Source organism: Pogona vitticeps, chromosome 6 (assembly GCF_051106095.1).
Source record: "Pogona vitticeps strain Pit_001003342236 chromosome 6, PviZW2.1, whole genome shotgun sequence".
NCBI classification, from domain to species: domain Eukaryota; kingdom Metazoa; phylum Chordata; class Lepidosauria; order Squamata; family Agamidae; genus Pogona; species Pogona vitticeps.
This window is the reverse complement of record NC_135788.1, coordinates 100,941,253-100,965,935: the sequence shown is the minus strand read 5'-3', so window position 1 is coordinate 100,965,935 and position 24,683 is coordinate 100,941,253. Positions and strand designations below refer to the sequence as shown.

At 46.7% G+C, this 24,683-nt stretch overlaps 2 protein-coding genes across 9 annotated transcripts in view; one reads left to right on the top strand and one right to left on the bottom strand.

The window, feature by feature from the left end:
- LOC110079141 (lutropin subunit beta) lies at positions 1-3,954 on the top strand. The gene is made up of 3 exons (XM_073004411.2): positions 1-109; positions 2,488-2,682; positions 3,501-3,954. The coding sequence occupies exons 1-3, from the start codon at positions 95-97 to the stop codon at positions 3,732-3,734; spliced, it is 444 nt and encodes a 147-aa protein (XP_072860512.1). The 5' UTR covers positions 1-94; the 3' UTR covers positions 3,735-3,954.
- A 914-nt stretch (positions 3,955-4,868) lies between these two features.
- MED25 (mediator complex subunit 25) overlaps positions 4,869-24,683 on the bottom strand; it is a 28,945-nt gene continuing 9,130 nt past the window's right edge. For 2 of the 8 annotated variants that reach the window (XM_020793988.3, XM_020793991.3), the window contains exons 6-20: positions 22,821-22,941; positions 21,105-21,261; positions 14,399-14,529; positions 14,214-14,304; positions 13,874-14,070; positions 13,543-13,665; positions 13,356-13,441; positions 11,418-11,475; positions 10,610-10,717; positions 9,945-10,118; positions 8,868-8,969; positions 8,616-8,690; positions 7,865-8,038; positions 6,434-6,626; positions 4,869-5,126 (exon numbers count right to left, since the gene is read on the bottom strand). In XM_020793988.3, coding sequence (XP_020649647.2) covers positions 5,017-5,126; positions 6,434-6,626; positions 7,865-8,038; positions 8,616-8,690; positions 8,868-8,969; positions 9,945-10,118; positions 10,610-10,717; positions 11,418-11,475; positions 13,356-13,441; positions 13,543-13,665; positions 13,874-14,070; positions 14,214-14,304; positions 14,399-14,529; positions 21,105-21,261; positions 22,821-22,941 — 1,900 coding nt within the window. In that variant the 3' untranslated portion in view covers positions 4,869-5,016. The remainder of the gene's footprint in view (positions 5,127-6,433; positions 6,627-7,864; positions 8,039-8,615; positions 8,691-8,867; positions 8,970-9,944; positions 10,119-10,609; positions 10,718-11,417; positions 11,476-13,355; positions 13,442-13,542; positions 13,666-13,873; positions 14,071-14,213; positions 14,305-14,398; positions 14,530-21,104; positions 21,262-22,820; positions 22,942-24,683) is intronic. The other 6 variants (XM_073004408.2, XM_020793990.3, XM_020793989.3 and 3 more) reach the window with 6 other exon arrangements.

The window sequence follows — 24,683 nt, the reverse complement described above, 5'->3', positions numbered from 1 at the left end:
GACTGTTGTGTAAAGGGAGGGAGGAGGATGCACATAAAAGAAGACATCTGGGAGGAGTAGGAACATCATTCTCCCTCACAGCCCAGGAGACAACATGAAGCTGCTACAGGTATGTACAAGGGAAAGCAGGGGCCGCTGCATGAGGAGAACGTGGCATACATGGTTCTCACATGTTTATTGCTGAAGGGGAACCTGGGAGGCTAGCGTGAGCTATCCGGGCATATGCCTTGCAAGATAGATTATGGGGGCAGAGCGTGAATTTACGGTTGGAAATGGCAAGGAAGCTGATTTTGGTTAAGCAGTCAAAGAAACCTCGTAGTGGGAATTGTGGCCAAGACTGGTCTGGAACATGGCGGGTTATTTAAGCTGGAATTATTTAAGCAAGAGGCTAGACAGCTAGCTATCAGATGTCGGGGGAGCCATGCTACAGTCCCCAGATTTCTGCAGGGGGTAGACTAGCTTACGTTCAATATTATTTTCAGCTCTATCCTTATGATGTTAAATCCAAAATCCCCAGGCAGGACTACCTTTATTAAAACCAGGCTTTCAAGTTCTCCAGAACTCCTTATAAGACTAGACGGTAAAAAAATATTTGAGGGGGAGGAGACAGGTAGGAAAGCAAAGCGAGGAAGTCCCAAAACCTGGCTCAGTGTTTTAACAATGAGGTATACAGTTAAACTAAGCAACAAGACAATTTGGGCTTGATGAGTCAGCGGTGTGATTTTTTAAGTGCTTCAAAGCAGAAGAAAAGCAACAATAGCGAACAGAGACTGCAACCTTAACACCCATTTCTTTGAACATAACATCACACTGAATTTAGTGGGGTCAGTGCTGAGTAAGAGTGTCTGGAATTGGGCGATGGACACCTTTATGGAGAAAATATCTTACAACCGCTGGAAGCCAAAGGTGAGCATTTTCAGATTCAATACACGCAGAACAGGATCTAAGAAAATGGTGCCGCGTTTATCTGTTTGACACCCTTCATTTTTGCACAGCAAACCTGCAATGCTGTACAATGAATGAAATATGAGATAATTTTCCTCATTCTTGACACTGAGCAGCTGGCCCCCAGGCTGAATGCATGGATCTCCAACTCTCCAATAAATTAAAGGGAATTCCCTATCTTATTAAATACTTGTAATTAATTATTAAATTTAATTAATTATTAAATTGATAAATTTAATTATTAAATACTTTTAATAAAATGAATTATTCACTCCCACCACCAAACCTTCAGGGACCTGAATAGCCCAGGAGATCGGGCATTGACATTAGCCTCTCCCAATTTTCCTTTCTTCCTAACATTCCAGATTGCAAAATTCATCATCTCCATCTGTAGGAACAAACATTCCCCCATTCCTGAAATGTACAAAATGACTACAGTGATGAGCTTTCTTACAAGATCGCCTCCAGCCATCCAAAGAATACATTGAATGCATTAAAAGTCATGAAGCAAACACTTATGATGTCAGCACCTGACTGATATCTGGTATTTAGTTGCTACTCTTTTGACACTCCCCTCTTCCATGTCTAAAACCTTGATCATTGTTGCTTTTGGCTATAATAAATAATATATGATTTCTAACTTGCAGAGTCTGTGTATGGATGAAAAACCACTTTGTATAGTAAAATTTGATGTTCTTCCTTATGTGTTTTGTGACAGCAAATTGACAGTAAAATAATCAATTGTGTTTTTGGTTAAAACATTAAATAACTTTTACTGCATGTAAGTAAAATATAACATAACTCATAGTGCTTAGACATTTGGTATTTGTCATACATGTTCTTGACTTCTTGACAGACGTATTTTTCTCTTGAGTAAATAACTAACTCTTTCATCGTAATATCATTACATTTGTAAGTCCTATCTGACCCTAGCAAATCGTGTCAGTTACATCTTTAACTTTGTCAGCCCTACCAGATAACTATTACATATTGGAGTCCCTGTCACAGGTTGGGCCCTGTCTGTGTCTACTACATGTTTGTCTCGGTCTGACAGCCTTCTGACACCTGCCTTATATATCTGCCTATCTGACTCCAGACACATTCTGATTGGTCAGAATGCTATGCTATGCAAATACAACATTCTGTTCTTTCATAGCAAACACATTTAAACATGCATATATACATACATACAATTTTCCATGTATAAGACTACACTTTTGTCTAAAATTTTTAGACGAAAAATTGAGGGTTGTTTTATACACGGAAGTAAGCTGAGGAGAGTAGAAGTGGAGGGGAAAGCAGGGATCAAATTGTTCATGCACTGCTTTGATCCCTTTCCCCCTACACTTGCTAAGCCCCACTTAAATTTCTTAATTTTGGGTTAGAAAAGTGGTGGGCGTCTTATACATGGAAAAATATGTGGTGTAGGGGGTATGTGTGTGTAAATAATCATGAGAGTCTGGCTGAGAAGAGACAGGAGCCTTGCTTTTAGTCTCTTCAATTTCAATTTCTCCTCTTCTCTCCCAACTCTTTTATGTGAAGGGAAAGAAACTCTTGTTGGTGGCATTCTTACTCTTGGCCGTGTCTCCCTGTGCCAGCCGCAGAACCAGCACCACCAGCAGCCGCAACAGCCTGGCCTGCCACCCCGTCAATGCCACCATTGCAGCGGAGAAAGATGACTGTCCTGTCTGCATGCCTGTCACCACCTCCATCTGCAGCGGCTACTGTGAGACCAGGGTGTGTAAATATATAGGCACACCAGAGAAAAGGCAGGGGATGGGACAGAGCTTGGATGCATGATGGGTTTGGACTACAACCTCCAGAAGCTCACAGTCCTGCTTGGTGGAGAGGTCTGGTACTTGTTTCCAAACTTGGGGTGGTGGGAGAAATCTTACCAATCCACAGCATCTGTTTATGATTCAAGATGATTGGATAGACCCGGCAGCCATGCGTTGCCAACAACACCCTCCCAGAGATCACTATGGGGACTGTGTCTTAGGAGTAGGTCTACAAGCTTGACCATCATCTGCCATTAAATGCCCAGCTTATGGTAATGATGTGGGACATACAGATTTCCAGGCATTGTTGGATCATTTCAGCCAGAACTTGGAAAAGGTACTCTTTTGGACTACAGTACTGCAAATCTTTTACAATCATGAAGGCTTGAAAGTCGCAATCAGCAGAAGTAACTTTTCCATGCTCTGCCTTTAACCCTTAGTCTGCGTAGCTATTGGTGAGGGATCACAGGAGTTGCAGTCCAGCAACATCTGGAGGGCTGTACATATCTAACATCTGGCTTATGGGGGGAAAAGACATCTAGTCCTTGATAAGTTTTTAGGGTTATGCTGATATGCTGCTGGATAACAGACTCTGAGATGTCAAAGCTCATCTGAATTCAAATACAAACACCGAAATGGCCTTGTCCAAGAGTCTGCTATCTATTCCAGCAACATTTAAGCAGCAAAAGCTTCCCTCATTAGCTCCTGCCCTCTGTACTCATAACTTAGCATGGTGTAGCCACTCACATATAGTTTTTCCCCACCCCACTTTGGCAGGAAATGTTATGGAAGACCATTTTCTCCTCTTTCAACCAACGTGTCTGCACCTACAAGGAGGTCCGCTACGATACTGTGCTGCTGAGGGGATGTCCACCAGGTGTTGATCCGACTTTCATGTACCCCGTGGCTCTCAGTTGCCACTGTGACCTCTGTAAGATGGACTCCAGCGACTGCACCGTTCAGAGCACTGGGCCCAACTCCTGTAGCAACCAAGCCAGCTTTGCACAATGAAAAACAGGGAAATGGATAAATGTCATGCAAGAACATCATGTTGTCTGCAAGAGATGTTTGAGTCAATGGACACAAGGCAGCCAAGTGTCTTGACTTTCAGCCCCTTTGCCTGCTTTATCTCCCCGGTTCTTCCCCTTTCACCCTTCTAATAAGGTACATCATCTTTTTTCTGAAAGATATCCCAAATATAAATCTCATCTCCTGTCTATGAAGAACCCATGCTAATGCCTAAGAAGATTCTTGGTTCTCAGCTTTCTTCCCCCAAAGAACACAGGGATCTATACCTTGTGTTTCAGGTTAAAAACAAAACCCAGCAATGTGGTCTAAGAATGGCCCTGAATGCACTGAACATACATAGCAAAGTTCTTTGGAGTGATGAAGTGGGAAAAGATGCGAGAGGAAGAATAGCTCAGGGAATCCAGATGGCAAGAGAAAAGGAGAGAAGAGCAACCTTCCTAAAACATGGGTGGGCAAAGTGCTGGTCATGGGCTTCATCTGGGCCCTACTGTTTCTGGTATTAAAAAGTGCACTCCTCTCAGGCTGAAAACAGCTGGAAGGGATATGGTTAAACTTCCCTCTCCACTCCCTAGAGCAGTGGTTCCCAACCGTGGGTAGCCCAAGTATTCTTAGATTGCAATTCCCAGATGCTTTCACCACAAGGGTTTCCTGGGAGGTGCAGTCCAAGGACATCTGGGTTACTTACCCACGTTGGGGAGCCACTGTCCTGGAGGAATCAGGGGGTCTTTTTTAAGTGAGAAAAATTGGGGCAGGGAGTGCCTTGTTCAGGCCTTCTGGTTTCTGGATTTCTATGGCGAAAAGATCAGCTGCTACCTCTACAGCAAGAGACCCTCCCCTTGGCCACACCTTCACTGAAGCCTGCAGGAATCCAACTTCTTCTTCAGCTCCACCCTCCTTCCCAGTTTTCAGCTCTCTGCCTTCCCAAATTTTGTGAAGGATCCTCTGAAATTCCCAGAGCTGTGCAAAGGCTCTGGCGTTCCTGGCTTCGCTCCTCAGCAGTGTTGTCTCTCTGCCAAGAGGAGAAGCCTTTCTGAAACGGGGTAAGATAGTAGCAGACAGAATAGGTTGTGGGGCTGTTGTGGGGCAGGGACCTGTCCTGAGAAAGACCAAGACAAAGAGGGAAGAAAGTAACATTTATTAACAAATGGGAAAAATTACACACAACGGAGAAAGGAACAGTGGCATTCTCTCAAAAAGAAGCACTGCCCCAGTGCAGAAGCGATCTCAGTGCTAAGTGAGACCAGAACAGAGTCTTCCTCTGCCATCAGATGAGGTCCCTAAGGATGTCATCTTCCATGATGCTGGGGGCTGGAACTGGCTGTAGGCCTGGCTGGGATACAGGCCCTCGAGGACCGGTGTTTAACATCATTTGACCTGGGAGAGAGAAGCGGGACAACAAGTAGAAATACATTACTGGAATGAATGAAGTGCTCTCTCTCACTTTTTCTCATGCACACACGCATGCACAAAGCAAATAGGAACACCATACATAGCTGAAATCCTGTTGCTTAGCATAGTAAGTTGTACTAAACTACAGCCACGAAACTAGTAGTGATTTGGCTTTTCAATTCTGCCATAAGTGCCATTAATTCAAATGGGTCTACTGTAGTTGCAACTTATTTAAAACAATGAAACATAGAGCAGACTCACTAAGTCTTCACTGATTCCACAGCCCTATGCTAATGCAAAGCAAGTCTGCTGCTTAAAACACTCTCTGGGCAATTTACAATTTAATTCTGCAGGCTACACATTGTCCACTCTCATGAGCTGGGTACTCAGTTTACTGACCTCCGAAGGATGGAAGGCTGAATCAATCCTGAGCTGAGCAGAGTTTTGACTTCAGTACTGCATTTTAACCACTGTGCCATGTCCAAGTCCAAATCTTACTCTAGAGCAATTTACTGCACTAAGCAAAAGGATTTCAGCCTGCATGTCGTCAACCACTTCCCCTCCTTCAACAACAGCAACTCCAACAAGAATACAATAACCATGTTCCTGATAGTCACTGGCTTCCAAAGGGGGTGTTCAGAGTTTCAGCAGACAACAAACCCACGACATTTCAGATTTCTAGAAAAGCCTTCCTCAACCAGGGAACCTCCTAAGACGTTAAGGTTCCCAACTTGTAACATCTCCAGTCAGCCTGGATGACATCAGATTCACGAAGACTGTCCCAGGTATTACAATGATCACATATAATGATAGTACATATAAATCAAGAAAGAACATGTAATACAGTCAAAGCACTCAATTCTTGTGTGTGCTCCCATCCACTTGATTTTTTTTCTCTCTAGTCAATTATTGGGCCTTAGCAGAACAAGTAAAAGCTTCTTCAGACTTCTTTGAAACAAAGATCCGGGCCCAGTTTTCAAATGCAGGCATTAACGTTGGCTGCTTCTTGCCTTTTACATACAGGCGTACCTCAGTTTACGAATGCCTTGGTTAATGTAATTTTTGGATTACAAATGAAAATCCATTGAAAATAATGCCTCAGTTTATGATTTTTTCCCCACAATATGAAGCAAGTTTCCCCAGGATGCATTACACCTGGGAGGTTTATAGCACCGCCCCTGTGCATGCGTTCCTGTGGGAAACCATGTTTTGGTTTACGTATTTTTTGCATTACGAAAGGTCCCGGAGAACGCATTACATTCGTAAACCAGGGTACGGCTGTATATACGTACCTTGCAAAGGTGCCCGCGGCGCCATCTGGGCTGGCCACTGCTGTCCGGGGGCTTGGTGCATGAGGGGCTGTCCAGGGAGTTGGAGCTGCTGCTGCCCTAGAGCCTGCCCCATGGGCTGGTGCGGCAACATTCCCGGAGAACCCTGCTGGAGGTGGTGGAGGGGCTGCTGGGACTGAGGAACTCCAGCTTGTGGCTGTAAACAGAAGGGGCAGTAGATGAGAATGCAGCACCAGGAGGAATGGTTTCTCAACCAGGCAAATCTACAGATAAGAAGAGCCCCTGGTGCATCAGATCAGACGTTCCTCTAGTCTAGCACTGTGATCTCACAGTGTTCAAACTGGATATATGTTCCTATTTATGTATTTCTTCCATTGATATCCAACTTTTCCTCCAAATCATTCAACAAGCATATGTAGTCCTGCTCCTCCCTACTTTATTCTTACAACACCCCTGCGAAGTAGATAAGGATGGGAAAAGTGTGACTGCCTCAATTTCACCCCGAGACTTTCACTGCTGAGCAGTAATTTGAACCCAGGCCTCCCAAGTCCAAGTCTAACTCGCTAGCTTTCTCAAGCAGGTGTGGGGGAGCCCACAAGGAGGATGTGATGACTAGAGATGGGCACAAACCACCAAACCATCAGTTCATCAAAACAGGTGCTCGGCACTTCCCAGCTCTGCCTCGTCTCGTGGGCACCAATCAGAGGCAGCGCCTGGAGGAGGCTGGGCAGAGAAGCTGGAGAACTGCCTCTGAGTGGGTGCCTGCAAGAGGAGGTGGGCCTGGAAAGTGCCAAACACTTTGTTTGGCCAAAGGACAACGCTCACAAACCGCCGGTGTGGCAGTTCATATCCACCTCTAGTGATGACAATACAGTGGGGTCTTGACTTGAGAACTTAATCCGTATTGGAAGGCGGTTCTCAAGTCAAAATGTTCTCAAGTCAAATCTGCATTTCCCATAGGAATGCATTGAAAACCATTTGATCCGTATCTGCTCTTTTCCGTCCATAGAAACTAATGGGAAGCTGCTATTCCGCCTTCGACCACTAGAGGGGGATATTTTGTTTCTTTTTTTTCCTTAGGTCAAGAAAGGTTCAGGGTAGGCAGGGAAAATACAGTCCAGGCAGTACAGTACCAGGCAATCTGAAGACTGTCTCCCAATCCAGTCTCTAAACGCTGGGAGGAGTGAGGAAGCAGACAGGCACCCTTTTCACTGGCCAACAGTTAACTGAAAGTTCACATTTTGCACTTTCCCTGCCTCCCACGTGTTTTTTTTTCAGTTCTTAACTCAAATCTAAGTACTTAAGTCAAGTCAATATTTTCCTATGAGAGCGGTTCTTAAGTCAAAATGTTCTTAACTCAAGGCGTTCTTAAGTCAAGACCCCACTGTAGCTTTTTCTGTTTTCCTCAGTGGAGAAGAGGGAGACCATGCTTACCGGCTGCTGGCTGAGGAGGAGACTTCGGAGCTGAGGATTGGCTCCGGGGTTTTGGGGCCTAAGCATGGTGCCCCCTTGGGTGGCCTGTGGCCCAGCCTGTGGGGGACCCGGTGCTTGGGGTGGCTGGCTGGCGGGTGGGGCAGCCGGCTGTGGTTGCTGCACTCGGAGTTGCAGCTGGGGAAAAAAGATGAAGAAGAAATATTATCCAATCGGGTAGCGTTTGTTCGGCCCAGCCCTCCTTCCCCACAGAGGCGCGCATGAGGCAGAGGAGCTACAAAGACAGATCTACAAGAGAAAAGCTCCTGCTGGAGGGGGCACTGGATTCCAGAGAAGGACCAATTGTTCATAGGCAGAGCTGTGAATGTATTTATAGAACGTTCTGCAGTGGTGGTGACCAAAGCATTTTAAGAGGCTCTGCAGGAGAATCATACAGGCATTCAAAAGAGGAAAGCTGTGGATGAAAGAATTGTAGTATTGCCCCTGCCCATAACAGCAGGTAGAAAGCAAGAGCAGTATGGGGGGAAAAAGGCTGCTGCAAGACCCATGCCCACCAACAGAAGCACCATTTTCAGTTGAGAAGCTGTAGTGCCGGTTACAGCATAAGACAAATCCCTTGAAGGAATGTCTTCCTTCTAGGTCTAGGGTTCATGCGGTTGATTAGACTGGGCAGTGTAAACAGGGGGGCTCCCAGGGTTGAATGAATGCACGCTCAACCCCTGCAGAAGAGCTCCTACTTGGGGAAGAGACTTACCAGGCCCTGCTGCCGCTGCTGTTCTTCCATGATCCCCACCTGAGGCATTCCGGGGCTCACCTGTTGCCCAGCCATCTGCAAGACAACATCAGGAGAGGGTAGAAAGAGGTGGCAACCATCGAGGTAACAGCACGACTGTTCCAAGCTCAGACAAACTGCCAACAACTAGCTCTCCCTTCTTGCCCATCTGCTCCTGAATTGCCCCTGCCTCATAGAACTCTGGACGGAACTCCTTTTTACCCCAGATCTTACCTGCTGCTGGACCCCCTGTGTCACTGGCAAAGTGCCAGGCTGCTTTGTCAGGAAGGGCTGTGTGTTGGGGGCAGATCCCAGGGGCTGGGACCCTCCCATCTGCTGTAAAGGGAGGGAGAAATAGGGGATTTACAAGCATATGGAAATGGGTCTGTGGGAGACTGATGGGGGAAGACTTTGCACTAAGAAACTGGATGATTTGGGGGTGAGATGGTGTAATGCCAGTTTTAAAAAAAACAAGTCACAGTTATGGAGACCAAGATGAATCTAAGGGAGGACTGGGGAACATGTGCCCTCCAGATGTTGCTGGACTTCAAATCCCATCAGTCACAGCCAGTATAGGCAAAGACAAAAGTTGATGGAAAGCACAGTATCACCATATCCGGGGAGGGCCATGCATTTACTCCTCTTTGGTTTAACTGTCAATCTGCACACAGGGGTAGATGTTTCAAGCACTGCACAAAACAGCAGATCAGGAATCAAAACCAAGGCAGAATTCAAAGCAAAGCAAAATGTGCTGCTTATATAACACCCCATAACGTTAAAACACCTTCTGGGTGGTTTACAATGTAATTACGCAGGCTACACATTGCCTGGAAGGATGGAAGGCTGTGTCAACCTCAAGCTGGCTACCTGAGTCTGTTGGGATTGAACTCAGGTTGTGAGTACAGGCTTGACTGCAGTAATGCAGTTTAACCACGGTGCCACAAGGAAGAAACCACGGCAGAGCCCTGGTTTCTTAGCGATCCAAGGAATACTATGAGAAACACATTCAGTCTTATCCCTACGCTTAGCAATGAATCATTCCAGGACACGGAAGCACTGTCAGAAGTTTAGGAAGAGAGGGCAATGGTCTGATTCTGGGAAACATTATATTAATTTCTGTACTCTACTTCAGACAGAAGATTATTATTAGTTTTATTTATATGCCGCATTTCTCCCAACAAGGGACCCAAAGCGGCTGCATTACAGGCATCAAACAGTTAAAGAGATTGCAGCATATGGAGGTCTAAGGGCTTTAGTATAACTGGCTGAGTGGCTGGAAACAGTACCCTGAGGGAACAGCCACCTGCATACCTTTTGCTGCTGGACTTGCTTGTGATTGGTGATGACCTGCCGTATGCCATTGACGAAACCACTCTGGTCATAAGGAATAAGCCCCATGAAGATCTTCTTCTTGGAAGAATACAGTAGCATCAGCACCCGCACTTCACAGGGCGTCGTGTGAGGGAAGTGAACACAGCCCGCCTGCTCGTATGATATGAATAACAAACTTCCTTAAGAATCTTACCCAATGGGAAACGTCTCCCCTCCTCTCTCTGTCCCCTACCCTAAAAGTTAGAAAGAAGCTCATTTCAGAAGACAAAGACCCATGACTGGAAAACTCCACCTACAAAGAGCAAGGTGTATCCTGAGGGCCAGACATTGCCGTTCACAATTGCGAGGCCCCCACCCCTTGTCAGGAAGCACCACTTAGCAGCTGCTGCCGTCACCAGCAATCTGGATGCTCGGCCTTCGTGAGTTATTCAACAGGGAATAGCAACAGGCTATATTAGGGAAGGAGAACATGTAGCCTTCCAGATGCTGATGGACTGCAACTCCCATGATCCCTCCCTCATGGGTTATGTTGCCTCACAACTCTGAAAAAGGCGACTGACTCGACTGTGGGCAGCCACAGCTGGGGAAATCCTACGGATCTGCTGGCCCAGCTCAAGCATCCCCTGCCACATGTAGTGCCTTACAAATCCACTGCCCATGATGCGGTAAAGTCCCTTGAGCGATTCCAGGTCCTTGTTGGTGAAGTGGAACTGCACCATGCGTGAATTGCGGAACAGGTGGCCCAGCGTAGTCTGTGGGGAGAGGAACAGAGGTGAATGGGTCCGGAGGCTGCTCACTATCAAACATCTAAGAAAAACATGTACTGTATATTAACACAGAGATTGCCAATATTACATTTATCCCTCACAGGGATGGAAAAGACTCGTCAAAGCACAGATGGTATAGCACTTATCAGCTGAGCACAGTAAGTGAACAGATTCATCTGTAGCAACTTGCAAGAGACAAATGACATTTTTTAGCATTTAAGACTAAGATTTCCAGAACACATTTGCTACTTGTAGTGCAACATCTGCCTCACTCATAGAAATTATGTCCATATGATGGAAACAAGCAGATGCCTTATGGCTCCTAACACATTCTATTATGTCTTTGAATATGATATGAACAGCCTCCTCCTCCTGTTGTACCTCTGCTCTTAAGTAGCATGATTGTTTACTGTGCCCATTTTACAGATGCTAAGACAATAACTAACCCCCTAAAGGCTGGCAAGAAGGAATATGGAGTTAAGTTTCCCACTGCATTTATACTTAAAGCGCTCAAGCCTCAGGCCCCCAGATGTCTTCAGTCCGCCATTCCCCTCACTCCAAGCCACTGCATGTACTTGGCTACTGAAAATGGAAACTGTACTCTGGCATCTCTTGGGCATCCAAGCTTGGAAACGTCTATTATAATGTGATGCAGTTTAGCATAGACCCAGGTTCTGGCCCTTACCAGGAGCTGCTGTGGGATCAGCTGCATGATGAGCTTTTGGGGCCACTGCTCAGCTTTCCTACAAGCAAGGAGAGATGGGTTAATTATTCATCCCTCTTCAATGGCAGGTTATATTACCATAGGAAACAGGGTGGGCAAAGTGCAGTTCAAAGGTGTCCAAGGCTGTTTCTGTGACACCCCCCTCCCCCCATCTCTCAGTGCTCCTCAGAAATTCTGTTGGGTTTTTTTTTTAAATAACAGAAATGGCAGTTTGTGGCTGATCTGCTTACCCCTCCCTCTCAATAAGACTTATTGGAAGAAGTGTTTACTGCAATCAGAAACCCCTAATTACCAGTATCCTGTCCAGACAATATTAAAAAAGATTTAAACTTTAATTATTCCTAAAAGTGCCTTAATTGTTATCTGAAAAGCAAAACTCTGATTTGTAGACGTCCACTAGCCGCTACTGTTGCTGTTGCTATCACAGTCAGCAAAATTAAAAGGCATAGTTCTCAGAACTGATTTTGAAGTATTTTAAAATAAATGTAATTTATTCTACTGAATGACAACTTTATTGAACGTTTAGTTAATTAAGCATCACTAGGTTTGGAGGGAAAATGATGAAAAACATTTCACAATATAAATTATAAACTGAGCATGCTCCTAAGCCAAGTTCCACCTTGGGCATGGCCCTCAAAGCATCATGCCAACTTGCTACGGGGCCACAAACCTCACATAATAAAAATAATGAATTCAATTCTCTGAATGGCAGTCCTTAAGCAAGCGAGGGGAATCACATTGCTGTGAGACTGCCCTTATGCACATGGCTTTAACCCAGAGGCCCTATGAGAAGGTACTCAACAAGACCTATATTTTGAATAAGCGCCAGGCTTTTCTCCAGCAGATCTCAAACGGAAACTGCGGTGCTCTAGCTATTGCTTGACTCTAGCTGACATCACATACATGCTCCCCCATGCTCAGCCAGGCTGGCTGAGACCCATGAGAGTTGGATGCAGCAACCTCTGGAAGAATGTGGCTTTCTCACCTACTCCCTGAACTCTTCTTTAACAACACTGGGATTAGGGACACCAGACCCCTGTGTAGTTCAAAATCTGTGTATAACTCTTATGCCCCCCCCCAACTTAACTACAAAGCATAAACAGTTGATTCTCTCTCTCTCTCTCTCTCCCGCTCACTCTCTCTCTCTCTCTCTCACACACACACACACAGCTAAAGGGGGGGGGAGCCTCTGCCAGAGGGGAAAAAAGAAAGGCATGACCTCTCCTCCTCAGCCCTCCCCACTGGATCAGCAGGGCAGTTATGGCATCCCTTGACCCGGGTCAGCCTCCTGGCATGTCCCAGCCCTCTCCCCAGCTGCCAGGTGGAGCTGCCATGTCAGCAGAGGGGTGCCGACTGGACCACCACACCGCCAACCACAGGGACCTTTGGTGAGTCCAAGACCCACTTTTCCCAGGCTACTTCCTGGAGGTAAACAGCAGCCCAGTGCCTACTGAATATTTGTTTGTTTGGAGGGGAAACCCATGTATAAACAAAGCAGTGCTGCTCAAACCTATGCAACTCAAGTGAGAAGTGTAGATACTGCCACCTGTTGAACTGGAGAGCCTATAGGGGGTGGTATAGACAGTGGCACCTGTCCCTGCCCGCAGAAACTTTCCTCGTCCTCCACCACTCCCCGCAAAGTGACAGCAGGACCAACAAGGAGCTGGCGTGTGAAACTCCTGCTCACTGCACTCCTTGTCTGCTTCTCCTCTCACGCAAAGCTCCTCTTCTCTCTTCCCCTGACCATCTCTATCCTTCCCCCAGTCTACCATGACTCAGCCCACGGCTGCTCCCTGCTCCCCCATTTTGTCTCCTTCCCAATCAAGGATGCCTTGCAGTTACAGCTTTTGACTGCACCACCCTCCCAAGCGCCTTCAGTCACACTGAACAGATACTCACAGGTTCTCCCCTTGATTAACGTACACCTGGCACGGCAGGGAACGTGTAAGCTTTGTGTTGGAATCCACAGAAGCTGGCTTGGGCTTCTGAGGGAAAAGGGAGACCACAGATTGTCAAAACATATCAGGGCAAAGGGGGGCCTGTTCTCCCCTCGCTCCTCCTCTCCCCTCCAAGGCCCGTCTCTCACCTCTTGCCATTCCAGCACTCCACTCCAGGCGATCACCTTGTTAGTGACTGACTGTGGCGTTGCTCCGATTTGTGCCTGTGCTGGCTGGGCCACGTTCATGCTGTTAGGTGCCACGCCAGTAGGCTGGAGGTGCGGGGGAAGAAAGGACAGGCAAGAGTGACAAGTGAGCCAGATGACAAGCTTGAAGAAGTTACACACTTGAAATACAACTCCCAGAATCCTCCAGCCACCAAGGCTAGGGGAATTCTAGAGACGTTACACAGCAAAAGGGGCCTGTATGCACAGGGGCACCCACCGGCCTCCCTCCCAAACTGACGGAGCTTATACATACCATGGCCGAGGCCACGGACTGTGGAGGAGCTTGCACAGGTGGCTGGACGAGCAGGCCAGAGCCCGTGGTTACCGTGGAAACCAAGCTGGACTGAGAAGAGACGGGGGGCTTTTGAGGCAGGGCTGGGACTGATCCAGTGGGCAACGTCTGTGTGGGAGCCTGGCTGAAGGCTGGCTGCATGGGGTTCATGGGGGTAACTGTAGAGAAGACAATGAGAAGGCAACCCAGACGTGAGAATCCGCCATCCTTTAATCCCACCCCAACACTGTTTTTAAACTGCTCCCTCTCTAATTCTAGAGATACCCCTTTACTCCACAACCCTGCAAAACAGAGGACTTACAGCGGGTGCTCATGGCTTTCTGGCTTTTGGCAGCCTCCACAGCAGACTGAGCAGCTGCCTGGGCGGCAGAGAGGGTAGTGGAGGGGGTCACCTAAAGCAGAGAACACAGCTCAGCACAACGGATGCATTTTTTTGCAAACAGGATCCCTCTTCCCAACTGGCTTCTTTGAGGGTATGAGAGGTACCTGATAAGGCTGAGAAACTGGCGGCAGGGCTTGTGGTGGGGCGGCTGGGAGCTGGGGTGGCACCGTAGAAAGCTGTGGCTGGGGCACAGCCTGTTTGGGTTGCAAGGCGTTGGTGGCCGCTCCTCCTCCCACTGCAGAAAGAGAAGCAGGGCTGGTATGAGCCACCGACAAGGAAATGTCCATTTCCCTCTCTCTCTGAACTTCGTATTTTCTCTTTCAGATTTGGTGCAAATTCTGTTATGTTAAATGTCATCAGTCACACCAACCATACAAACCCAGACCTACTGACAAACCCAGACCTACTGGGATCTATCACACAGTTACTAAGCTGCCACCAACCATTCCCTATAATAAGTCACACAGACCAGGGATGGATTTTTAAACAACAAAAGAATAAGGTTTATTTTAAATACAAACAGGGTAAATAAAACAATCAGGTGAATAAAATAAAGTAACGTGGCTTATTCTCACACACACAAGCATACAGTTTGGTTCACCTAGAACCTTTAACTTAAAGCACAGACCCTGAACCCATCAGTTCTGGCTAACCCACAGACCCCTGAACCTTTCAGGTTGGTACTCTGACACACAGTAGTACCCTGTCAGACACACAGACTCCCACAACAGCTTCTTCTTCCCAGCTGCTGCTTCGTCCCAACCCAGTGTCTCACAGTTTGTCTCAGCATCTCCTCTTCACCACACAGGCATCACATATTTATACAGTACAGCCCCTCCTCCTGATGTCCCGCCTTCCACTCCCCATAGGATGGAACTTTCCCTCCAAACCCATGACAGACAGGTAACATCAGTGCTGTTATGTAACACCTCCCCTCTTTATAAGTTGTTTTGTAGGGGGAAAGCTAAGGTGCTTTTTCCCAAAAAAACAACCTGTATAAAACACACAACACCAATTATACCTACCATATTATACTTACATATACTTACACTCCAAGTTAACCATAGCAAATATGCATTTAAACATTTTACCATATACAGTACATCAATTTACCTTTATTAATACCAACCAAATTCAAAACCAGGTACATTTTAACTTTTTGTTTTCATTATATACATATAGTCCATGTTCTTTCGCCGTCTTCATTCTTCAGGTCTTCTTGATAAGGCGTCAGCAACACAGTTCACTGACCCTCTGACCACCTTCACTTCAAAGTCATAGTCCTGTAAGTTCAAAGCCCACCTCATAAGTTTGCTATTGTGGGTTTTCATCGTCTTTAACCATTGCAATGGTGAATGGTCAGTACACAGAACAAAATGTCTTCCCCAGATGTAAGGCTTGGCCTTCTGGATCGCGTAGACTATGGCCAAACACTCCTTCTCCACGGTTGCCAAATGTCTCTCACCTTTTTGAAGTTTCCTACTCAGGTAGGACACTGGATGCTGGTCACCATTCTCATCCTCTTGGCACAGAACTGCTCCTACCCCGGTGTTAGATGCATCGGTGTAGACGATGAACTCCCGGTCGAAGTCTGGAGCACGCAGGACAGGATAGTTGATTAACGCCTCCTTCAACCTCTGGAACGCCGCCTCACAGTCGCTGGTCCACGGGATGCGGTCATCAGCCGTCTTCCTCGTCAGATCGGTCAGCGGAGCCGCAATCTCGCTAAACCTCGGGATGAACTTTCTGTAGTAGCCCACCAACCCAAGAAATGATTTGACCTTTTTCTTGGTGTTGGGTCTAGGCCAATCACGAACAGCTTCTATTTTGGCCTCCAGGGGTTTTATCATTCCTCCCCCTACCATGTGACCCAAGTATTTTATTTCTGGGCTACCCAGCTGACACTTGCTGGCCTTTACTGTTAGCCCTGCTGCACTTAACCTCTGCAGCACTAACTCCAGGTGTATCAGGTGATCTTCCCAGGTATTACTGAAGATCCCTATGTCGTCAATGTAGGCCACTGTAAAGTCATTGAGCCCTGCCAAGGTCTGGTCCATCAGCCTTTGGAATGTGGCTGGTGCATTCCTGAGACCAAAGCTCAGGACTCGAAACTCATAGAGACCAAAAGGGCTGCAAAAGGCAGTCTTTTCTTGATCCCTGGGATCAATTCTTAATTGCCAATATCCCTTTACCAGGTCCAATGATGAGATGAACCGACAACCCCCTATGGTTTCAATCAGGTTGTCTAGCCTGGGCATTGGGTAGGCATCAGGAGTGGTTACACGGTTTAACTTCCTGTAATCAACACAAAACCTAATGCTCCCATCAGGCTTGTCCACAAGGACTATTGGAGAGGACCAAGGGCTAGAAGAGGGGACGATTATGTTCTCCCTCAGCATTTCGTCCAGCTCCTTCCGCACCTTGTCCCTATAGGGTCCCGTTACTCGGTATGGGGATACTGCCTGCGGGGGTGCATCCCCTGTGTGGATCCGATGCATCACTCCCTTCACTATCCCCGGCTTGTTGGAAAATACCTGTTGATATTTATTAAGCAGCATTTTTAATTCTTGCTGCTGGTCTTGGGTGAGTGCAGGACTGATCTTTACCTCCTCTGGGTTGTATTTTACTTCCCCTCTACCCTCCCAGAAGGGTAATTCAGCTTCCTCACTCTCAGCTGCTTTTATCGCGAATAAAACCCTCTGTTCCCCTCTGTAGTAGGGTTTTAGGGCATTCACGTGAACCACCCTCCTTGCTTGGTTCTCCTCTTGCTCTATTAGGTAGTTCAGGTCTGACATCTTGGAAATGACCCTATATGGTCCTGCCCATTTGAGCTGCAGCTTATTCTCTCTGCAGGGCCTAAGCCAAAGCACCTCCTCCCCTGGGTCAAAGTGCCTCTCTCTAGCTTTGCGGTCATACCATGTTTTCTGTTTGACCTTCTGCGCTTGCAGGTTTTCTGCTGCCAGCTCTAGATTTCGCTTTAGGTCATTCATCAAGGTGTCTATGTAAGTCACAACGTCTTGTGGGTCATCCTGGGTGATCTGCTCCCAATTTTGTTTTATCAAATCAAGGGGCCCTTTCACCCTTCTCCCAAATAAAAGTTCGAATGGACTGAACCCGGTACTGGCTTGTGGCACTGATCGATAAGCAAACAAAAGGGATTGCAGCTTCTGGTCCCAATTGTTTGGATTCTCTGCCAAGTAAGCCCTAATCATGCGCATTAGAGTCCCATTGAACTTCTCAGTTAACCCATTGCTTTCAGGATGATAAGCAGTGGTTTCCTTGTGCTTAATTCCACAGATCTGCCATAAGCGTTTCATGAGCTTTGATGTGAACGATGCGCCCAAATCTGTGATTATCTCTGAGGCAAATCCCATCCTGGACATATACCCCACCAAAGCATCGGCCACTGTGTTAGTTTCAATGTTAGTCAGGGGTATGGCTTCAGGATACCTTGTGGCATGGTCCACAATTGTTAGGATGAACCTGTTCCCCCTCTTTGTGGCCTTGGGCAAAGGTCCCACAATATCCACCCCTATGCATTTAAACGGAGTGTCAATCACAGGCAAAGGGCACAACTTTGCTTTGGTCCTATCGCGGTTATTCCCCTGCCTTTGACACACATCACATTGTTTACAGAACTCCCTGATCTGCTTCCCTATGTCAGGCCAGTAGAAATTCTGTGTGATTCTCTGCTGTGTCTTGTTCACTCCTAAGTGCGCAGCAAACATGTCAGAGTGACCCCTTTGTAAGATCATGGGGCGATACTTTTCAGGTACCACCAGCTGACTTCTGATCCCATCTCCCCCTTTTGAGATATTCCTCAGGGTTTCTCTATATAAAATCCCCTTTTTCTCCAGAAATCTCACTGGGGTCTCAGGTGTTAGCTGGGCGTCAGTCACCTGTTCAAAACACTTTTGGAGAGTGGCGTCTGCCTTTTGCTCCTGTCCAAATCTGCTGTCTGTGGTTAAGGTTTCCACCACAGCTTCTGAACTTCCCCCACCTGCTTCCGTCTCTGGCTCATCATTACCCCCCTGAACTGTCCCTGTGGTGGCTTGTGAGCGTGTAATCACTAGCACCCGTTTCACATGTTCAGCCAGGTCATTTCCCACGAGCACGGCTGCTGGCAGAGTCGATGAAATCGCTATCCGCCAATCTCCCCTCCAGCCTTGAAAGTTGACAGGTACCTCTGCTACTGGCAGAGAGATTATCTGCCCCTCAATCCCTGCTACCTTTATGCTCTCATTTGGGATTATAAACTCCCTAGGGATGATATCTGGATGGCATAGGGTTACTTGGGAACAAGTGTCCCGCAGCCCCCTATACTGACGGTCAAGTATTCCTACGTCCACCCCGGCTGTCTCAAACAACTGAGAATCTGTTTTTACCAGCAAGCAGCGCTTTACCTCCCCAAGAGGACCATTTTCCTCAGCCTGATCAGCAGAGGTAGCTGTTCCAGACTGAGTAGTCATGGCAACAGGCTCCCTCTGTGACAATGAGCTTTGCTCTTTCTGGACACAGAACACAGCTTTTGGCTTGGTCCCACTAGAATTCTGAGGCACCATTCCTTTTAGCTGCTTTAATTTCTCACACTCTGAGATTAGATGACCCTTTCCCTGACAGAAATAGCATTTTCTGGTATATTTTGATTCTCTCTCATCTTGTTTTGGTTTTCCCTCCAAAATCTGAGGTCTTGGTTTCATGTCTGAGGGCTTCCCTTCACCATGGGCCCCTCCCCCTTGCTGGCTTTTCCCTGGTCCCTGAGAGTACTTGCTGTAGGTTTCTTTGGGTTTACCTACAGATTTCCCCTCACCCAAGGGCTTTCTTATTTGGGAGATAAAATCTGCGATCTCTGCGGCTGCTGCCACAGATTTCGGTTTCCTTTCCCTCACCTGGAATTTCAATTCCCCCTGCAGGACTGAATAGAACTGTTCCAGGGCTATCAAGTCTTTAAGCTGCTCATAGGTCTCTATTCCCTCCTGCGATAGCCATTTCTCAAGCAGCCTCACCAATTGGGCCCCCACTTGGGTAAAAGTCTGTTCTGGCTTCTTGGTAAGGGACCTGAATCTTTGTCTCAGCTGCTCTGCATTTATCCCATGTCTTGCAAACACCAGTTTTTTAAACTCTGCAAAATCTTTCATCAATTCCTCAGGCATCTCGGCATAAACCTCAGCCAGGCTACCACTGATTAAAGACCGCATGATGGTCATCTTCTCAGTTTCCCTCACTGAGAAGTCCACAAACGCTCTTTCCACTAAGGAAAAGAACACCTCAGGACAATCTCCCTTGTGGTACACAGGGAATTTCTTCAGGTCAGCCTTAGACAGTTGGCCTCCCTCAGAATCCCTATTATTATTATTGTTCTGGTTCATCATTTCCAGTTTTCTTAACTCATACGCCATCCTTTCTTTTTCCAGAGCAATTTTCTCTCTCTCCATTCTTTCTTCCCTCTCCATTCTCTCTCTCTCTCGCTCTAATTCAAATGCCATTTTCTCTCTCTCTAATCTTTCCTCCATTTCCCTCACCCTCAGTTCATGCTGTTGGGCTAGGATCAATTTTCTAAGTTCTGGGTTCTGCTCTCCTGTGCTGTCACCTTGCACTGAGCCAAATTCATCCTCAGAACCTTGGTCAATCTGGGGGTCTTTCACTTCACTCATGTCTGCTACTTGGCTTCGAGTCAAGGGCATACCCCCCCTCAGAACAGGCTGCTTTAAAAAGTCAAGCCTCAAAATAAAACGACCACTTTTTTTCCTTCTTGCCTCAGAACCCAGCTCTCCCTAGAGACTGCTGCTGTTCTTCAGCACTACTTGCAACAGTATCGAGTCAGAGCCTACCCCCCTCTGCTGGGCCTCTCAGCTGGCAAGCTAGCTCGCTGTTGCTACGCAGTTTTGCCTCAGCGTTTTCCCGCCAAAACTAGGCTGCCTCAGAGCACCTTAATCTAAGTCTCCCCAGTTGGCACGTTCTTCTACTAGCGCACCTCCCCGTGAGGTACACCTAGAAGATTACCTACGCGCCTCAAACTGTCCCTGACTAGACCCCCCTTGCTCTGGGCACACCTGCCAAGGCTTCGCTGGACCGCTGGACAACTGGACCAGTCGTATCCCACACGCTGGACACCAATCAATGTGACAAACCCAGACCTACTGGGATCTATCACACAGTTACTAAGCTGCCACCAACCATTCCCTATAATAAGTCACACAGACCAGGGATGGATTTTTAAACAACAAAAGAATAAGGTTTATTTTAAATACAAACAGGGTAAATAAAACAATCAGGTGAATAAAATAAAGTAACGTGGCTTATTCTCACACACACAAGCATACAGTTTGGTTCACCTAGAACCTTTAACTTAAAGCACAGACCCTGAACCCATCAGTTCTGGCTAACCCACAGACCCCTGAACCTTTCAGGTTGGTACTCTGACACACAGTAGTACCCTGTCAGACACACAGACTCCCACAACAGCTTCTTCTTCCCAGCTGCTGCTTCGTCCCAACCCAGTGTCTCACAGTTTGTCTCAGCATCTCCTCTTCACCACACAGGCATCACATATTTATACAGTACAGCCCCTCCTCCTGATGTCCCGCCTTCCACTCCCCATAGGATGGAACTTTCCCTCCAAACCCATGACAGACAGGTAACATCAGTGCTGTTATGTAACAGTCATCAGTCACACCAACCATACAAGTGGAAAGGTGGACCGTGTACTTCTTTTTTCCATGTTTTCCTTGTTGAGCTGGGTGGTGTCCAACCCCCTGCCATGTTGTTTCCTAGTATCTATGAACCATTTGCTCCCAGACTGGCTCTTACCTGGAAGGACCATACCACGGATGAGGATCATATGCCGGGGGTCTTGACTGTAGTCCTTGAGCGGGGTCTCCATCATCCCTGCTGTCACAGCTTTCTCAAAGAGAATGCGCAGTGCAGGTAGCTTCCGCGGTGAGATAATGGAAAAGTGTATTCCACGCTGGGGAAGAAAGGCAGTGTGGATGAGCCAGGAAGGGAGCAAGTCCAACGCTTCCCCATGCTGCCTCAATATGGAAGACGGCCCTCTAAAGGAATGGGCTGCCAACATGCAGCTTCTGGGTGCTGTTGGACTGCTAGTCCCATCATTTCTCACCAATGGCTATACTGGACTAAGGCTGATGTGGACTGCAGTCCAACAACACTTGGGAGGGCCACAAACTACCACCAAGTACAATCATCCACAGAAGACATAATTAGCTCAAGGCCTGTGGGATAGCTGTCCCCAATCTAGTGCCTGCCAGCTGCTTCAAACTAAAGTTCTCAACATCCCAGCCAGCATCTATGAGGATGATGGGATTTGTAGTTCAACACAGCTGGCAGGTATTGGGCCGCAGAAGGCTGTTCTAAGATATGCTTTACCTCTTAAAAGCTGATGCCAGTGAGCAACTGAGAGTAAGAAAACAAAAGGGAGGCTGTATTTATGTTATGTTTTACATCAAATACCTTCGACTTTCTTGACATGACTGTTCTAAGACTAGAAGAATCTGGCTTTATTTGTTGAGAAAGTTACTAGAACTCAGTGTTCTGCCCGGACCAGTTGTGAAATCTAAGTGGGAGGCTTCATCACACCGAGAAGATTTTACTGTTTGCGAGAGAGAGGCAAAACTCACTGCAGGATAGTACATGTAGAATGTTCAGTTTTAACACTTGAAACTGTAAGTTAGTTTAAAGATAACTTGACCCAAACTGTTAAACTCTTGTTTAAGAAGTGCACCATCGGGAAATGTCTAGAAGAGTCCAAAATCTCACACCTTTCTAAAATCTTAATAATGCAAGGAAGAAATTCAATGAGTCTGGCAGCTTTAACCAACTTGTAGCATCAACCAGAATCCATCTCTCCATCCAGAACATATAATAGGCCATCACAAATCCATATCTAGTCTAATTCTCATTTTCAGACCGTATGTTTGTAATTGTGTAACTGCTTTTAAAAACTGAACTTATTCACAGAACAGTATCTGAACACACTCATTCTCCTTCATAAATTACTAGGGTCACAGAGCTTAGCATCTGAAAAAGAGGCTGCTTCTAGGCCTTGGTCTTGCTGACTGACCATCGCTGGTTTAAAAGCTTATCATGACTAGGGGTGGTGGGAGATGACCTTCTTGAGCAAGCAACGAAACAGATGGGTGGCAGATGCAATATCCTTTACAAGGGTTGCCCTAGCAACATGCCTGCAAATCTCTCATTTCAATTTCCTTTCCAAGGAAGTAAAAAAACAACAGAAGAATCCGACTAAATCAGACCAAAAGTGTATTTAATCTAATGTTCTTCTTGATACAGTGGTTAACTAGCTGCCCACAGAAAGTCCACATGTATGACATGAATTTCATAGAACACTGCAACTCATGCTTCCCCACAACTGATGTACAGACACATATGGGACAATGAAAAAAGTGTAGTATATATTCGTCATGACTGCCAGCCACCAGCAGCCCCATCCTTTATGATGTGGAAGAAGCCAGGAATCCAGGTTGTCACCATAACTCTTTTGCTTACCTCACCAATCTTCTGCACCAGGTTCTCAGTCGAATAGCCGGAGTATGTGATACTCTCCACAGCTGGCAGCAAGTAGGGCGGGGAGTTGCAGATAAGGATGCAGACTTTATGCGTGGGGCCTCTGTTTGGAGGGAGACAGAATGGACAGATGAGAACTCCTTGGGGAACAGTCCTATTTGGGCATGCTGCACTTCGATCAGGAGAGGGCTTCAAAAGCAAGAAGTCAAAGCCAGCCTTTTGCCTTTTCTTGATACTATGGTTGGGTCTATCACAAGGAAGGAGACTGAAGAACTGCCTGATGGGAATCAGAACTTGAATGGAAGAGCCGCCATGTCCCATTCATTGTGGCTGTGGATGTTCCCAACGTAAAAAATTCACTTGCAAAGAGAGGGTCACCAGCAAGCACTCTACATTTACATATTTCTCGACTTCCACCTCACTTCCAATGAACTCAAGACCGAGCACATGGCCCTCCTCTCCCAACTTTGCTCTCATAATAAACCTCTGAGATAGATCCATTTGAAAGTGGCCAACTTTGAGACGCGCGGCGAGAGGGTAGAAGCTCTCCCCGGAGTGTCGTCCGCCCTCAGGAAAGAAAAGGAGGCGCAGACATACCCGCCTACACCACCCGTCATGACTATACAACGGGGAGTGGATACCCGGGAGTTAGAACAGGAACTATCAAAGCTGACAGTAGGCACTCAGACAGAGAGAGAAGTGGTGGGAACAGAAGAAAGGGGAAGGACCATCATAGAGGCGGGAATAGGGGGTATAAAAAGGGAGGTAGCTGTTATACTGGGAGGTTGGGAAATGATTTGGGTGGAAGATCCCTGGACTGGGAAATGGGAGAAGGTCCGGGTTCCTAGAGAAGAAGCTGATTACCAAAGGAGAAGGGGACTTCCACCATGTCCGTCTTATTGGGGTGAGTCAGAGGCGTGCGAGTGGCACCGGAGACTTCGAGAGGAAAAGGAGAGAGTGGAAAGAGAAGAGCGGGAGAGGCGGCTATGGTGTCTGGGGGAACCCCAGAGGAAAGGATTCTTGATGGACCGTGGGCACCCCTTTGAGGAGACGAAGACCTCTATGGACCCGAGGGGGGAGATGAGGAGGCCACCCCATTATTAGACCTGAAGCAGCTGAGCTCGAAAGTAGCAAACCCTTCGTTAAGGGGCCCTGGAATGATTTGGACTATAACCCGTTTAACAAGGATGTTTGGATGCCCTCATGGGACCCATTGGTCACGAGAGAAAAAGTTGAAGTTGAGTTTGAGACAAATGATTTGATGTTATATGTTCCAATAAAGCCTAGTTTTGATTTTGCAAAACAGATGTCCCCAGCGTCTATGTCGAAACCAGACGAGGCAATATTTGAACCCTCACACCAACACCAACCCAATAGTTCAATACTAAACCACATATTGCATTGTGTGCTTTAAACCATCATGAATTCACTGGGATTTTATCCATTATTACCTGGACGTCTGCTTCAAGATTCGTTGTTAACAGGCTTCTACATAATCATGATAAGTGATTCTGTAGAGGCCTGTTAAGTACAAAACTTTGAAACAGATGTCCAGGTAATAATGAATGAAGTGTTAATGAAAACTTTTTGTTTTGTTGAAGAAAAAGTATCACTAAGAATACAGTTACAATAGTCCTGCTGGAAAACGGCCTTTTGGAAAACAGATACAATTTTTATGTATTTTTATTTATTTTTAAATCCTTTCCTTCCCTGTGCCATTTGCTGGATCTAAATCGCAAACATCCTGGAAGTATCTATAATATTATTTCTGCTTCAGGGTTTATGGAACCGTCATCATGGATGTTTTAGATATGAAAATAGAGCACAGCAGAAAGAGGGTGAAGC